This window comes from Charadrius vociferus, unplaced genomic scaffold (genome assembly GCF_000708025.1).
Source record: "Charadrius vociferus isolate BGI_N301 unplaced genomic scaffold, ASM70802v2 scaffold161, whole genome shotgun sequence".
Taxonomy (NCBI): domain Eukaryota; kingdom Metazoa; phylum Chordata; class Aves; order Charadriiformes; family Charadriidae; genus Charadrius; species Charadrius vociferus.
Genome location: NW_009646928.1, coordinates 3,638,601 through 3,656,713, shown reverse-complemented (window position 1 = coordinate 3,656,713; position 18,113 = coordinate 3,638,601). Strand labels below are relative to the sequence as shown.

Genomic DNA, 18,113 nt, shown 5'->3' with positions numbered 1-18,113 from the left:
GCTGAATATGGGAAATTTCTAAATCATCAGAAAGTGCAGGGGGATGAAATAATACTAGGTTAGTGGAAAGTAAGTCCATCAAATGAAGACATGCAAGATACTGTTCTTGGTGGTTGTGACAAAGACATTTGTAGGTTTGGTTTTTTAATATGTGATATTAAAATATCTTTATTTTACTTTCAGCCAGCTCCTAACCAGGTTACTTTTCATTTGCCACTGCACCGTTATTTTGCCATGTTTTTAAGTAAGGTAAGCACATGTTTTAGTCACACAGAAGACGGAAATACCCTATTGAGTGTGATTGTTCAGTACAGTGTGTGCTTGCTTTTGTTTCTAGGCTGTCAAATGCCAAGAACTAGATCTGGATACCATCTTGCCTGACCAAGAGATGCTGATGAAACTCATGATTCACCCGCTTCAGATTCAGGTACGGGCAGGCTTCTGACTTTGATGCAGATATATGGATATACAACAAAAAAGCTGCTGTCTGATTCTTTAACACCTGTGATTTAAATACATTTAGAAGTATTTAACAAGGGGGAGTATGTCTTAATTGTGGAATATCAAAATAAGCGATATGTGACATTAATAACTAGAATATACTGAGGAGTTAGGATAAACTATTTTTTTTCTTCTGATTTCCAAAATTAAATATGTGGCATTAGTTATCTATACTCTGAGAAGTATGATAATAATATTAACTTTAGCACTTTCAAAAGGTTAGGAGCAATCTGCCCTTTGAAAACATGGAATTTCATGTTCGTGGAATAACTACCAATGGAGCGCAAGCAGAGAAGAAACCTGAATCTGAACATTACATATTATAAATAGAGAATGAATTCAACAATAGATGCACATTGCAACATTTTTTTTTTATTTACAAATTTTTATTTATTTGTATGTAAGTGATAGTGAGCATTATTTGTAATCGCTGCTTTTATACCAAACTTCTTTCTAACCATGGTGCCTTCATCTTTGGAGTACTTTTCAAGATTTTAATAAATAAATAGATAATTAAATTACTTCATCAGCTTTGATAGCTTTCATTGTTAGAAATACGTGCTCATATGAAAGTGTGCTCTCTCTTTCATACTTGCAGTGGTTCCTTTTCATCCCTTACTCCCCAGGAGAAGTAAATTGGTATAAAAAATTATACTTTTACAGAAAATGTGGGGTGTGTGTGTATGTATATGTGTGATAATATATTGATGATCTGCTAACATTGAACTGAATAGCTGAATATCCCTGAAATGTTTGTAACTTTTTATTTTATTTTCCCTGAACAGGCAAGTCTTTCTGAAATACACAGCAACATGTGGGTTAGAAATGGCCTACAAATTAAAGGACAGGCCATGACTTACGTGCAGTCTCATTTCTGCAATTCAATGATTGATCCTGACATTTATCTGCTGCAAGTACGTTATGTTTTCTGAGAAGCCAAGCCAAGCCAATGCTTGTTTACAAACAAACTACTGGATAAAATGAATTTATTCTCTTTTCACAGGTCTGTGCCTCCAGGCTGGACCCAGATTATTTTATTTCATCTGTTTTTGAAAGGTAGGGTTAAAAGATGAATGCTCTGGTTCAGTGTTGTGCTAGCTGTTGACTAATTTATGCCATGTGAGAGAAAGGGTCCGTGTCTGATACACACCTTCAGTGGTAGAGCTCTGCCTAGCCAAAACTAACGCTTATGTGAAGGGCTCTACTGAAAGAGGTATCTCAAGATATATCCCGTATTTTATACAGAGATGGCTTTTGATTTACAGTGCAGTAGTGAAGCTTCAGACATTTGTTTTCTGAGCATCTTTAGTTTTTTTTAAGTCTTGCACATGTTCGTATGCAAGCTTTCAGTATATGCTAGGCTGAAGAAGTAGATAAATAGAGTTGCCATAGTAAGAGACACAGAAAGAAAGTCTGCTTTTCTGGATAGAATAAAATCAGGGCTTGAAAACAGATTAATTGGTCTTAGCTTTTTTTATGTTCATAAATATTTTCACGTGGAGTAAATATCACTATAGTACATTCCATAAGTAGTTAAATAAAAATCCAGATCTACAAATAAGAGGGTTTTCATGTATGTTTGCATATTGTTGAATTATATGCATTTAATGTATTCATTTGGGTTTGTTGTGAATGGTGTCCTGAGTTTATCAGTACATTTCACATTGGTGTTTTAATGTTGGAGAATGATGTTTCTGACTTTACTCTTTGCTATGTAGATTTAAGGTGGTAGATCTGTTAACGATGGCATCACAGCATCAAAATACTGTTCTTGATTCAGAGCATGAAAGGTCCATGCTGGAAGGAGCCTTAACGTTTTTGGTCCTTCTGTTAAGTCTTCGTTTACATTTGGGTAAGAATCCCTGCTTTAGGAATATTTGTATGTAAATAACATGCATGTTCATTTATATTCAACATTTAGTAGCTACCACAAAGCTGATTAGCCACATAATAACTTAAAGTATTCAACACTTGGTTTCATTTTTGCCAGTTACTGAATTTTAATCCCTTATGATTAGAAATAGACAAAATACATAAGGATGGAGAAAACTGGCTTTAATGGAAGTGGCTGATTTGTGTATGTGATCACATGAGGATTCTATATCTTTTTCAGAAGGACAGCAGTTTCAGTTTGTACCTGTCTTTTCTGACTGAGGTTGTGTCTCCGTAGCATTTGTGCCCCCCCCCCCCCCCTCTGTTTTTTTTTCCCCTCTGTTCTTTTTCGTTCTCACTTCGCAATTTTTTCAGGGGCCCCCTTCCCCCCCCCCCCCTTTTTTTTTTTCCTCCACTGGATTTTTATAGCACTGTATCATTAGTAATATTAATGTTTGCATCAAGCTTAACTTATGTTTAATGACAAATGTATGCTGACTGTGTGTTTTAGAATCGTGCTATTTTAATGGCTTTTAAAATTTTATTATTCTAGGAATGACAGATGATGAGATCCTCAGAGCAGAGATGGTAGCCCAACTCTGTATGAATGACAGGACACACAGTTCATTATTGGATCTCATATCCTTCGAATATATTAACTAATGTGCATGAATGAGAATGACAGGTACCTGGATAGTAGTGGGATTTTGGAGCTTGAACATTAGCTTACGTAATGACAAGAAATTGTGTAAAGGTGTGTTTTCATATACTTACCATCAGTAAAAGCATGTGCTCTAGTTTTGGTCTTTCTTAGAAAATATGCAATACTTTGTAATAGTTTTAAATCGGTTTTGATATAAAATGCTTTACTGCTCTTTTCATGTTTATTATTTTGTAACGCTACAAAAGTCTTTTAGGTGTGAGGTGAAAAGTCTTTTCCAATGACATTGTAGAAAGTTTAGCCAAACGTCACTTTTATCTGGATTTGAGCCTTTGATTATTGCTAATTTTATGCCAGTATAAAAAGAAGTTACTCTATGTTATATTGACTTTTGCTATCAATAGCTGAAAATGCAAATAATAGCAATTCTGAATGCTGCTTTGAAATTGGAGGCAAATGTATGCATTATGGGAGAAGTGCCTTACTTGAAGAATAGCAAACTCTAGGAAGTCTATTTGCTCAATGATATGGTTCATGTCCCCAGACAGTTCACTACTAATACTCAGGTTTTACTGCTATCGGTGTATTAAGCTGTGTAAGTAAATTAAATAGCTTGTGGTGGTTGCCCAAAAGAGCTTGCAATCCGGTCATAGGCACTGAGCAAAAATATTAGGAATTTATAAAGACAGGAAAGGAGGTGATTGAGTTACAAATATATAATAACAATTATTATTACAATACAACCTAGTAACTCAGTCACTTAAATATGTAAAATAAATGAATAATTTGTACAAGCAATCACTTATCACTAAGCAGAAGTTTCCTCATTTGTGATTGGAGTAGGTCAATTAAGTGTCACTGCCAAAAATGAGAAATAGCCAATCCAAGGTGGAGAATTACTTAACTGTGTTTATGGATCCCAAGCTATTTACTTGCTTTTTCTGCGCTTAACTGTAAATGCAAAATATGCTATGAAGAGAGCCAAAGTGTTAGTAAATAAAAGCAAGTACAAAAATGTTCTATGGACTACAGGTAGTAGTTTTTTATTTCTCGTTTAATACTTAAGTCTTGAGCCAAGCATGTAGCAATTGGCTTGCTTTAAAAAGTTCAATGTCCTAGCTAGGAGGCTTTGATTCTCTTCCGTAATAGTTACTGTTTGTAGCAGCTGGAGCATACAGACCTCTTGTGGTAAACACAGAGCACTGCCGAAATGTAGCCTCTGAAATGAGTGACTGCAAATGTCAAGAAGGAAGTAAAATGCTGTGTCCTGCAACTAAGTTAACTTTGCTTTCCTTAACACAAACATTACATTCCAGAAAACCCCAATCCTAAAAGTGGTATTATTCCAGGAAGCTTAAGCTTTGAATCGGTCTTGTCAGCCGTTGCTGATTTTAAAGCTCCTGTTTTTGAACCGGGAGGTTCCATGCAACAAGGAATGTACACACCTAAAGGTATGGTAATCGGTGTCCTCTTATAACATACTCAGTTGTAAGATGTTTAACTAGAGGCATTTTTATTAAAGAACAAACAAACAAACCACAAACCCCCAAAAGAGTCCACCAGACAATGACAAAAACCCACAAGAAAAACAAACCCAAAACCCCACAAAACTTTTTCATTATTGTCTATTGCTTATATTTAAAAGCATTGCTAAAGACTTAAGAATCTTTAATAAATTCATTTTGATCTTGAGTGAAAATGAGCTCGTAGTAATCAGGTATCCTTAGAAAGCAAGGGAGAAAATGGAGAACTGGAAAATTATGTTGTTTGTATTTCACTGATCTGCATACTTAATAATTTATGTGATTTAAAAACCCACAATGTATGTTTGGTAGAGTTTAAAACTATTTGCACTAGTGAGGTGTCGGTTGCAAAGATACTTTCTTCAAACTTCTCCACATTTTGGTTATTAAAGATATCATGATACATAATTCTTTCTTTTATATTGCTTAACTGTCCTTAGTAGCCTGTAACGTTTTTCCCAGTCAGTAGTAAGCGTCTAGAACAAAGTTCAGACAAGACTACTTATAGAATGTTGTTCTACAGTTCTACAATGCAAACAGTGCAAAAATGACTGGTTTCTTCCCCTGAGCAGCTTGTCATTGTCTAAATTGGACTCAATATAGTGTTGGTATATCAAAGGAGAGTAGGAATTTAAGAACTCGTTGTTCCATTACTGTTTCCTGTCACTGAGCAGATAAGCCTGTAGACTGTAGGAATCTGAAATGCTCCATGTGCTCTGGTTGTGCCTCAGCTCTTCGCAAAGCTGAAGAGGGATTAACTCCTTCTTCCCCTGGGTACCTCCCTTGAAAGCTGGCAGGGTCGGGGTCTGACAGTGTTGAAACCATTTGGTTTGTAGGCAGTGTTCTTTTGTGGATTTTTTTTGTTGTTGCTAACGTAGGAACCAATACTGTACTAACTTGTTTGCCAGTTTTTGTACTGGGAGATTGATGAGTCAGTGAAGCTCTTACTTTTATACAGATCAACAACCTGTGAAGTAATTTTATGAAACCAAAGTTTTGGGAATTAATTCGTTCTGGTTCCTTGATGTGTAATTAGGCAGCTTAACACCTACATATTTAAAATAACTTTATTTTAATGTTCTGTAAATTGCATTTCCCGATGTCATATCTGGTTTCTGAGGCTTGCAGCATGCTGGTGTTTTTTTTAACACAGTGTAAAGGAGGAAAAAAAAAAAAAAAGATGGATTATGGTATTTTGAATTATAACACTTTATATTTAGGGAATCTGATGCTAGATTATAGCGTTTGGGGTTTTTTGGGTGTTTTTTAAAAAATAGTTTACCTCTGGAATATATTGTTTATCTTAATTTTTTTTAAGTATCTCATCTATAGCAGTGAATACTGAAGTAATTTGTAACTCTATGGAGGATCCCTGTTTCTTAAAGTAATAAGAAACTGAAAGAGCTTTTGCATGAATGAAAACTAGCATGGTTTTTCTGGGTACTATAGCCTTTTAAGTGTTTATAATCTTTATAAGACTATATAGGTTCTCAAAATGAATGGTGGTATTCCAGTTGCTCTTAAAAATTGTAGTTTGTGGCCTGTCACGGTTTAAGCAAGTCACATTGAAATCTATTCCTCCTAATCCTTTTTTTCCCTAAATTTAGAGGAAAAGAATAATCTACTTTATGATCGCAGAAGCCCCAGATTTTGCTTCCATTAGCCATAGGTTTAAAAAAAAAAGCAAATCAACTTCAGAAAAAAGGACATAGTTCTTCCTGTTCTCTGTGGATTTGTGTGCTGAAGATGAGCTGTGTGTGCATTTCTTATGTTCCCCCTGTGGCTCCCTCTCTTAGTCCTTTGTCCTCATTGTGAATTAGCAGCCCAAACAAACTTGGTCTGTTTCAGACGGCAGCAGTATACTCTGTCCAGAAAAAATGTATTTTTCGCAAGTTAAGTTCGATCATATTTCATACATAGTTGAAACTATGCGAAGTGTTCTCTCTTAGCAGCGTATGAGGGGATCTGTAAACTGGTTAGCAGGGGTTAACAGGAGTAGACCACTTGTCTTCCCACCTTGGGGAAATTAATCTCAAAAGCACGATAAAGCTGCCTGCTTTTGCCTGTGAAAACTTTAAAGAATATTGTTAGAGCTTGCATTCTGTTATGCCTGCTGGTGGAGCTAAAATTCTCTATCCGCTGGTTTTCTTCCTTTGATGGGGTCATTGAACTTTGCCTTCATACTGCTATGTTACGGAGCTTAACACTTACAAGCAATTAATGAAGTTAACATCTTCATTTGACTTTAGGTTGGAAACTTAGTTTTGTTTTTTAATAACTTGTAAATACAAAAAAAGGTATCATTTAAATGGGATATCTTTATTTATAGTCTGTTTGGAATTCTCTGTGATGACTCTGAAAAGCCGCTCTGGATGTTATTTTAGAGCTCCTAAATTAAACAGAGATAACTAAGATTTTAATGCCAAAATAATGCATAGATATTAGTTATAAAACAAAGACATGTTCGTTAAAGATTGGTCACAAATGTTATTGTGTTACAAAGGTTTCTTATTAAAGAAACCTGGCCATTTTCAAGACTGAACAAAAAATGTGTTGTTATAGTCATTTGGCTCACTGCACTTAATAGTTAAATAGTTAAATAGTTAAATAAATAGTTAAATATCACCTCCCTGCTAACTTCTCTGCAGTCTTTTCTTCCTGTTTTCAAGAGGACTTGTACTTATGAAGTACCAAGTGAAAAATAAATAAAACCATGGGGTTGCCTTTGTATATTTACAATTGCATAAATAAAATTACTCTAAATTTTTAAATTAATTTGGAATTTATTTTCTTTTTTTTAGAAAAGATTTCCTCAGCACGTGTTACAACTGTTACTTTATCAGAAATACATGATTTTTTTCTTTATCCAAAACTGTAAATTATTATGTACCAGAAAAGAAAGCTAGAAGACACTAAAGTAAGGCTTGTGAATAGAAGAGATCTGTTGCCTTAACAGACTGTTAATTTTTTGGTTTGGAACTAAGAAAAATATTTTTGGGGGAGATTTTGATATCTTGATAAGTAGTAGTAATTATTAGTATAGTAAGTATGATTAGTAAGAATTAGTTAAAATTACTGTATTCTGCTGCAAAAAAAATATTCTATAATAGAAAATTACATAATTAAAGCTAGTTAAGAAAAGAATCTGCAATAAGTGGTAAGGTCTGTAAAGAGAATTTTAACATGTGACTTCTTTTAAACAACAGCTGAAGTTTGGGATAAGGAATTTGACCCTGTCATGGTAATACTTCGAACGGTTTATCGCAGAGATGTGCAGTCTGCAATGGACAGATACACAGCATTGTAAGTTGGATCGTTTTTAGAAATGTAACATCATATTGATGCACATTGCACATAATTTTTTTTTTTTTCCACCATCTGGTAATGCTAATCATGTTACTGATGTTTGCAGGCCCCAGATTTGTCCTTGAACAAATATTTTATAAATTTACAACACTACGAGGGTTTTGGTTAGCTTAGGCTGTTACTATTCCATGAATGTTTAAAAGTACATCAGAAGTGCCACGGACAAAGTAGTAAATGTCATCACAGATAAAATACTTAACCAAAAGTTATTGTTTAAAAAACAGTTACAAAATAATTAAAGAAAGCAGCCTTATCTATTTTTCTTACATTTAGGTACATGAAGCACAGCATTACAGTGCTGTGTTTTGAAATTATATTGATAATATTATAATTATATAATTGAAATGATCTTGATAATGTGGGGTTTTTTCTATGTATTCACCCATGATAGAAACCACGGATGAAATAAATCCTGATTTAAATACAGGAAAAAACACTTGTGGCACCCTTTTAAGTTCTTAGAAGCAAGATGCTTTGGTCTTAATTCTGTTCCTTAACATTCCATCCCTTACAGCTTCTTATCCTTACAGAATCTTATTTCAGCTAATTTAATTTGGTTGTCTTTTCTTTCACACCTTGGGAGTAAAAATCAAGTTAAAAAAACCCTTATAATAAACTTAGTGAAATAATCCTCTGTCTCTGTGCTCATCCCATTAAGTCAAAGGCTCATCATAAACATACACTGTAACTGATTTTGAGCAAGGTAGTATTCTTTTAAAGAATTGGGTTGTCTACTGCACTGCATTCCAGCTCATTATCAGAAATGTGGGTTACGTTGCAGTACCACTTAATTTTTAAGTTCACTGATATGATAGCACTGGTGCTGTCAGCTATAGATAATTATGTCTAACGTTTCCTAGTGTTGCCTGTAATCCATTCCTCCAGATGTGAGATTTCTTTGTTGGATGTCTGACTAACGTGGATTTGGGTGAAGTGAAAAGTTTTCTGTTTCTTCTATGTACCTCCTAGAATGAAAGTGGAATTTTTAAATTCATAGCAGTAATCTAAAATTCATTTAACTTTATAAGTAAAGGTCATTTAAATCAGTGGTAATCCACAGAAAAATAAGACTGGATTCAGTTTGTGTATACATTACAATTTTTGGAATGCTGCTTAAATAAATTAAATGGCTTAGAAGTGCTCATCAATTCTGAAGTCAGTCTAAACAAAAAGAGGGCAGAATAGTTATCTATAACAGTGGCAATTGTCTACATTATTGCAGTGTTTAACAGAAGTCTCATTTGTTTCAACAGTTTAAAGCAAAGTGGTAAATTCCCTGGGAACCCATGGCCTCCTTACAAGAAGAGGACACCACTACATCCAAGTTACAAAGGTCTCATAAAGCTTTTACACTGTAAAACCCTGCACATCGTGCTGTTCACGCTTCTTTACAAGGTACAGTCATAATTCTCATTAAGTCCAGTATTTTACTTCCACTTTTTTAGAACAGGAGTTCCTAGAATTATTTTTTTAATAGATTATTTACAGTACTCAGGTTCAAATTTATATAATGTTTTTATTTTGTTTTATTTTAAGTTTAAGTTTAGCATCATGATGTTTTTCTACAATTGTCATTATTTCATGAATGATTGTTTCATATATACACATACACTAAGTCAGGTATCCAAGTGGATGAGCAATCCTACTGTACTATAGAAGAACACTATCCTAACCATCAGAGTTCACATTTCGATTGTTCCGTGATGGTTTCAGGGAGCATGATGGTGTGAGTGATATTCTTTTGGTTCCCACTGCAGAGTTTTAAGACATCAGCAGCCTGTTCAAATATATGCAGCCTTGATGGCTTCCTCAAGGTCGAATGTGCCTCATAACTGCAGTTGGTTCTAACATCGCTTCCCAGATACATTCTGGCTTTTGATAACGTTATAGCACTTGTTTTTCTGGACTAATTGATGCCTTTAAATTGTGTTTGGTTTTGTCTTTGATAGTTGGCTGCCCTCTTTAAGAGAAGTGCATCCTTTTTGAAGAGTACATTCATCAGAAAATAGGACTTTGAATCTGTCTTTGTACTTGTGTGCAAAGGGCTTTCAAGGCAGTGTGCTGCAGATGAGGGACTATAAAAAAAGTGGTTTGATTGAGTAGTGCTTTCCTGGGCAGACTTTCCTTTTGTGCTCTTTTAAGTGCTCCCAGCTCCCCTAAAGCTCTTGTTTTGTTTCACTGTTAAACTTCTGTTGAATAGAAAATATCTGTTGTTAAGTGTAGTATTAACTGTGTGGTATTAACAAAGAGCCATGCTTGCTCCCACGGAGTTGTTTTAGGTGATTTCTTTTTCTAATGAAGTATCGTGTAAGTTGTCAGTATATCATTAAGGTGAATGAAAACAAGATTTTACCTGAATTCATTAGAAACTCTCTGAAAGGAGCAAAGAGTACTGTGTCCAGCTTTGGAGTCCTCAACACAAGCAGGATATGGACCTGTTGGAGAGGATCCAGAGGAGGGCCACAAAGATAATCAGAGGGCTGGAGCACCTCTGCTATGAAGACAGGCTGAGAGAGTTGGGGTTGTTCAGCTTGGAGAAGAGAAGGCTCTTGAGAGACCTTATAGCAGCCTTCCAGTATCTAAAAGGCGCCTACAGGAAAGCTGGAGAGGGCCTTTTTACAAGGGCATTTACTGATAGGACAAGGGGGAATGGCTTCAAACTGGAAGAGGGTAGATTTAGAGTAGACTCTGAGGGTGGTGAGGCACTGGCACAGGTTGCCCAGGGAAGTTGTGGAGGCCCCATCCCTGGAGGTGTTCAAGGCCAGGCTGGATGGGGCTTTGAGCAACCTGGTCTAGTGGCAGGTGTCCCTGGCCATGACAGGGGGTTGGAACTAGATCATGTGTAAGGTCTCTTCAAACCTAAACCATTCTTTGATTCATTCAATAGATTTCACCTTTATGACAGAAAAGAACTTTTTCTTAATGGCTTCATATTGCTTACAAATTAGTGACTTTGGTAAGCTATAGGTTTTGCTGTATAAGTAGTGCAATTTCAAAAATCTACTTTAAAAATATAAAAATTCTCGTAATTTACTACTAATTCTTCCTTTTTCATAACGTCTCATTCTATTATGGGTAAGACTGAATTTCATGTGCAAAGACTTTCGAATGAAGCTGTACCTTTTGGAACCTCAGTAGTACAACATCTAATGATTGGTCAAGGTTACCCATTGTCAGACATCTAGTTCCTTATCTTGCCGAAATTTAACCAATGGCTGACATTTTTCGTGCTGAACACCTCTTCTGGCATGAGTTTCCAAGACTGAAGCAAGGACAAAATACATGCCCTTTTCCCATGTTTTATATGTTCTTTTATCAAGATTTTGGATTTGAATTTAGCCAAACTAGCCATTACAAAATGACAATGTGTGCATGTTCAGTGGCTGTTTACTTTATTTGTTTAACTGTTGAAGTCGCAAGAAAGTCAGCCCCAGACCAGGCATGCCACACCAGAGCCAACTAGAACTTTGCATGGAGTGGCAGTACCTTGTTTCCCAGGGATTTCCATAATTTTGGCCAGAGAAGCTGCTGTGTGCAGTATGTTTAACCCTGCTAAGCCCCAGCCAGCTGCAGCAGCGGGGCTGCCTGACTACTGCAGGGTGAAGAACAAGGCTGAGATGTGGTAGTATGTAGCGGAGACTGGGGAAGGAGCATACCTGGAGAAGGTACTAGACAGGAGGCTTACATACAGCAAGGCTGCTGAAGAAAAGGAGAGCTTGGGATTATGTAGAACATGAGATGATATTTTGACATGGAACAAAAATGGAGAATGTAGGGAAGGAAGGCATCATCTTTTACTGTCTTGCTCATGATGTTTTTGGCTGTTTGTTCTCTTACTCTATTAAGAAGCTTCAGGGACTTAAATCTTCAGAAATTTACGATTTCTGGGTTGCTGTTTTGGCTGAAATGCGAATACATTTCTACCAGATTCATGGATGGTAGAAATTAGAGTGGTTGATTCCATGGATTCCCTTAAATGATATTTTGTCTATTTCTGAAATTTTGCCAATTTATAACAGCCTCTTTATCTCTGTTGATTTTTTGGACTGGCTACAGAAGAGCAGTAAACTACACTTGATGATTTGACTTTTCAGAAGTGTTAGTCAACATACCTTTTGATTCTGACTGGTACAACTGCACATGGTTTTCATATTCACGTAATACTGAGTGCTCTTTTTAATTAAATAATCTCTGTAATCTCAGATTTGATTTGTTTCGATTACGTCAGCTGCTCAAACGTATTTTAGAAAAGCTATTGTAAAACAATATTTGTTTTCAGAACTTTTTCTCTCTGATGTTTCTAGTGGATGTATCTACTTATGAAATTTGGCCCCTTCAAAACGAAGTTGTATTTAAAATTTTACTAGGTGACACTCTAAAAATATTAATTTGTATAGTAGCCTGTCTACAGTGAAATTTTAAACATCTTTTCTCATCTACTTTTTGGTAATCTACAGGTTCTTGCTATTTTTTTTCCCTTTAAATGAGAATATTCTCAAGAGGAAATCTGTCCTGGTTTTTCGTTTCAGTAGCACTGGTCCTTTCTCTCAATTCATTGAAAGCTGTATTAGAAGAAAAATATGGGCATTTATTAATCTAAAGAGAAGGCTATTTATTATTTGTAGTTAAAAAAGATTATGTGAAGGTGATTGTGAACTAAATTCATGTTAACCCTTCTGGCATTCCCAGTTATCCAGACATAGCTTATAGGTCTAGGACCTGACGAGACCTTATGGTGACTGCTCACGTGAAAAGGGAGGGACTGCTAGGTGCAGCTCTTTTCTGGTAGCTGACAGTAGTGGTATCTGTGCAGCTTTATCTGACCCTTTGGTTTTACAGTAAATGGCAGCTTGAACTAGTAACAATTTTAAGGTATAGGTTCGTTTGACTGGAAAGAAACATAAAATTAAATTTTGCTTTTGTGGTGATGCCCAAAGGTTAGTTTTTTCTAAACCTCAAAATAGTTTTTAATCATCTTAAAAAAGTTAAATAAAAACTGAAGAGTCCAAAGTGTATATCCAGAACACTGGTTTTGTGCATTAGATATATTGAAGTCTTAATAAACTGAGTGGAATAAGATTCACCACATCCAAAATTACATGTCTTATTTTGTAGTACTGTTCCATTAATGTTATTGGAAAGGTATATTATGTTATTACTCTTATTTTTCTTGGCCTGCTTGGATCCTATAGTGTAATCAGTAATCGGGTGTTTTGTTGGGACATTCAGTCATAACAAGGGTGAAGTTTAAAATATCTTGCTGATGTTTCAGAGTAGATATTATAGGAACTTTATAGTGCCTGTAATTGTAATAGTAATAGCCAATTCATTGCTCTTGAAAATAATTTTTTTCCTTGCTGTGTTTTTATGCACATGATAGGACTTTGAAAGTGTTAATGTGCAACAAAAATAAAACTATTTTAAATGCTAAAATTGATGCTTACTGTTTACTAAAAATACACTAGGGTGGCAAGTGTTGTTATGGTGTTCTGCCTGTCTACTCTTTTTTTTTAATTTATTTTTTTTAAACTGATACTCATATCTCGTGATACATCTCTTGTGACCACAGTGAATTAATTTAGGAAAAAAAAAACAGGCAAAAATCACACATGTAGCTCAAGACCTTCTACCTTTTCTAGTGTGGCTAACCTGGAAGGTCATGCTCTGAGATAAAATTTGTAGTTTAGGTTAGAGATATCTCTCGTGGTTTTGGCAGTTTTGGGGTTTTGTATTAGGGATTGTGAGAGTATCAAAGATAAAACCTTCTAAGACGTGAACGTATGTTTTTCTGCCTAGATATTAATGGATCATCAGAATTTATCAGAACACGTACTTTGCATGGTTTTGTATTTGATTGAGCTGGGGTTGGAAAATTCTCCAGAACAAGAGTCAGATGAAGAGGTAAGAATAAATACCATCTTTTTCACTAAAATATAAAAGTATTGCCTAATATGATGTAAATAGATGTTTATTAAAATGATAATTTTACCATAGGAATGAGAATAAAACATCCTTATTTACTTAAGCAGGGACCAACTAAGCAAAAAATATAAGGAAATTGTATACTGTTGGGAAGAGGAGTATGGTATCTTGTTATGTTTTTCAACAGTTTCTGTACATATAACCTGAGAACACAGATTGGTTAGATCTTTACTACTCTGTAAGTTAGTACTTGAAATTGGGTGCAAAAAAAAATTTAAATGTTTGAGTCTAAAAGTCGCTTAAATTTCTAGATTTTCAACTGAAACCTTCATCGCTGAGCATTTTATTGCGAAAGTGCTGTATCTTCTAAAATATGTGAATTAGCCAAAATACTAACTATGCTTTTGATGAGAATTTGAATATAAAGAGCCATTATTTTTGTGATTCCAGATTCCCTTATGGTATATGACTTTCATAATTCTTCCTACTGTTTAACATTGCTTATATGACCAAAGATCTGCCACTTTTTTTCAGAGATTGACTTCTGGATAGTTCAGATTTTTTGTATTAATCTGAGATTGTACAGCTTTGGATTACTCTAAGTAGTTCCTTTTACTTCTGCTAGATAGCACTGATGGCATGTATTTGATTATATTGAAATCAAATGTGTGGATAATGTATTTATCAGACCTGTAGTCCTCATGGTAGGCATAATTTTTAAGAGGTATATCAGCTTTAGTGAGGTGCATACTCTTCCACATGTTGTTCCAATCTCATGGAGAGATGATGGCCTCTGTAACACAGTTATAAAAGCAACATGAATTACTGTAACGCATAAAAGAAAGCATATTGATGTCTTATTTTTATTTTAGGAATCCGCAGGTGGACAAGAGCGTTGCCATGATAGTTGGTTTCCAGGTAGTAACTTGGTTTCCAACATGCGTCACTTCATTAACTATGTCCGAGTAAGAGTACCAGAAACTGCTCCAGAGGTGAAAAGGGAACCACCAGCAAGTACGAGTTCTGATGGTTTAGCTTCATCACAAGTAAGTACATACAAATACTGGTCCTTTTCCTAGATTAGTATAAGTTATTGCCTGTTTTGGCTTTTTTTGTTAGGATTTTTTTTACGTTTTTTATGAGTTTCTTAGGATATTTTTTTTTTTTCCTCCAGTAATCTTTCCTAAGTGTACTGATAACAGAAATAAAAGTTATTTCAAATGGTACGTCCTCCCAAATGATGTATTTAATGACTTTTTTTTGTCCTCAATCTACCAGAGTTCAAGGCGGAAGAGCCTCCAGAGAGAGGTAGATCTGTGTGCAGTTTGTTCTCCTAAGCAATTAACTAGCAACATGGCTTTAATTGTGCTTACCTTAACATTCAATGAAATCTTCTAATTGTCCTGAATTTTCTTTTAATTCATATTGCAAGGGCTCATGCTTTTTTCATATTCTTGATTGTGATCTTAGCTACTAGACTTTTAAGCAAAGAAATGCCCTTACGTTTTTAATACATATTTTGAAATAAAAGCTTTCTATCAAATACGAAATGTTATTGATAGCTTACTGCTTGAGCTTTGTGTTTAGGCCTGTTTTGTCTTGCCAAGGTATTACTAACATTTAATAATGTAGAGTACTCCTAGCTTTCTTGAATCTAGGTAAGTTTAACCTTACATTGAAAGTGCATTTGGAATTATTAGTGGCAAGTTTATTTGGGTTTTTTGTGAAAACAAAATGAATATGTAAATGGTGGGATCCTGAAAGATTTATAGCTCGTAGATAATATAATCTCTGCATCAGGATTGTTTTTGTATACAGCACTTCAGATTATTCTATGCCAGTTGTAGTGAAATACAATGGACATTTCTTTTGCATGGTGATGTTAGAAAGACAGATCAAAATTTAAAGTAGGTAGGCGAGATGAAATAGATTAAAACATAAAGAAGATAGGTGAGATTGTCAGAATCCCATTTTTATATTTGATCTCTGAATTATTTGGTGTCTCCTGGTTGCCCAGCCTTGTGAGAAGGAGAGGGTAAGATATTAGAACTTTCTGAATGTCACGTTCAAAATGTTCAGGAAACATCGCTCTGCTATAGATTCAGTATATGTGAGTTGCTTCCACGTATCCTAAATTTGGGACTGAAAGCAAGGGTAGTGTAGAATAGAAACATCTCAATGGGCTTTGTCGTTAATGTAGTAACTGCACTCATGCTCATGTGCCCTGCATAGCATGCTCTGCTTGCAAATATGGCTACGTGGCTTCTGGATCTCAGCTAATAAATCCACACAAAATTGACGATGCCCATGGGGATGTGTGGGCTCACCTGTGTTCCCCTTTGTGGGATTATGAGGTTCATTGTGCAGCAGTGCTCAGTAGACTTTAATAAAGACATTTAAAAGATATAAAGATACCGAAATTATGAATATTCCAGAAAAAAAGTAAGGAAATATTACTTGGTGAACAGAATTCTTAGTTTGACTAGAGTAACACGAGTTGTTAGTTTTTTTGGTATGGATGGTATTTTCATTTTGTTCTTGGTTTTTTATGCAGCTGTGTACAACAGATTTGTATAAAAACATGATATGCAGGGTTAGTATTTTGCTATACCAAAGTTCAGTGCATTCTGGAAGGGGAGAGGAAACTTCAGACGTTTTGTGCTTTTCCTCCTACTTTGAAATATTTTGTAGAGTTTTATAAATGTATGTTGTTTATAGTTGTATTTTTTAAAATTAAACATCGTAATTTTTTTTTCCCAAGAACTCGGGGACAGCTCAAGTGTTCAGTTTGGTCGCAGAACGTAGGAAGAAATTTCAGGAGATCATCAATCGGAATACCAGTGAGGCAAATCAGGTGGTTCGGCCCAAGACATCAATGAAATGGTCAGCACCTGGTGCAACTCCACAGCTAACTACAGCCATTCTAGAAGTCAAGGAAAGCATATTGTCCTTGCTGATTAAATTGCATCACAAACTCTCAGGAAAACAGAACTCTTACTATCCTCCGTGGTTGGATGATGTGGATGTTTTAATCCACCCAGAAATTCCAAGATACTCTCACGGTGATGGCATGACGGCAGTGGAAAGAATTTTATTGAAAGCTGCTGTACAAAGCAGGTTGAATAAACGTATAATTGAAGAGATATGCAGAAAGGTGACACCTCCTGTCCCACCAAAAAAGATTAGTTCTGCAGAGAAGAAAACTTTGGATAAAGAAGAAAGGTAAGTTTAATAACAAAGTGAATGGATGATAGAAAGGCAGTGTGTGGTCTTTGCATGAATTACTTATTAAAAGAATAAGTCTTAATTCTACAGTTCTCTTCTTTATCCATTTTGTATATACGTGATTTACATTGGTACTGAGTAATAACCTGCACCTTGCTAATTTAGATCTTAAAATTATTATCAAAGTTTTCTAACATAATGTAATATACATGCTCACCCTTAATATTGCCATGTATGCCACTCATATATACAAAAATACGGCATTAAGATTGTGTTAACTTTTGGGGCTTAACTGCAATCTCAAGATGAGTTAGAATTTTTTTTTTATTAGTATTGTCTGTTCATTCACATGCACACATCACAGCATGATTATTTTTGTTTGTTTACTGTATGTGGGATTGGTAATGCTGCCTTTTTTGCTTGTCTGACACACTCAATTTTAAAATTATGTTTTTATTTTTTTAATAGTTTTTAATTTTTTAAAAATCATATTCATATTTTCTTATAACACGGCCTGAAAACCTGTATGCCAGACGTCTGTCTTGGGCTCCTTTTTGGGAAAAAGCTCAGACAGTTTTGAGATTGAGGTTGGGGCATAATGAGTCCTGAGAGCACCCAGAATACCAGCACTACTGAAAACGAATGCAGAGAGCTTGGTTCTCTTCTGCTTTCAGCAACTGCTGTGTTGGCATGCGAGTCCTACGGAAGAGGTATCATCCCGTTGAAATGCCTAGAGGACAGCAACTCGAGCTGAGAAGTAGAGGTGAAAACAAGGACTGGCAGGGGCAAGGAGGTGAAGACAGGGACTGGAAGGAGAAACATTCTGGTCGATGAAATAGTGAGCAAAGGGAAGGTAACAGGTCAAGTGAATAGTTGATGTGGGAAGACAAGCTGGCAAGTTAGGAATGTTAGGGGAGAACTGTGCTGTCAGGACAGAAATACTCGGAGAAAAGTAGCAAATGAATGAACCAATTTTTAGTGAAAATCTCAGTGGGGGAGAATGGGGTCTTGCGAGCTGATAGGAGAAGGAGAATGTGGAATAG

At 35.5% G+C, this 18,113-nt stretch overlaps 1 protein-coding gene across 1 annotated transcript in view; it reads left to right on the top strand.

Moving 5' to 3' along the window:
- UBR3 (ubiquitin protein ligase E3 component n-recognin 3 (putative)) overlaps positions 1-18,113 on the top strand; it is a 101,547-nt gene that overhangs the window by 24,768 nt on the left and 58,666 nt on the right. The window contains exons 11-23 of the mRNA XM_009894565.1: positions 184-249; positions 338-427; positions 1,287-1,415; positions 1,505-1,557; positions 2,220-2,353; positions 2,927-3,012; positions 4,344-4,485; positions 7,764-7,860; positions 9,177-9,318; positions 13,720-13,824; positions 14,718-14,891; positions 15,124-15,153; positions 16,607-17,067. Coding sequence (XP_009892867.1) covers positions 184-249; positions 338-427; positions 1,287-1,415; positions 1,505-1,557; positions 2,220-2,353; positions 2,927-3,012; positions 4,344-4,485; positions 7,764-7,860; positions 9,177-9,318; positions 13,720-13,824; positions 14,718-14,891; positions 15,124-15,153; positions 16,607-17,067 — 1,709 coding nt within the window. The remainder of the gene's footprint in view (positions 1-183; positions 250-337; positions 428-1,286; positions 1,416-1,504; positions 1,558-2,219; positions 2,354-2,926; positions 3,013-4,343; positions 4,486-7,763; positions 7,861-9,176; positions 9,319-13,719; positions 13,825-14,717; positions 14,892-15,123; positions 15,154-16,606; positions 17,068-18,113) is intronic.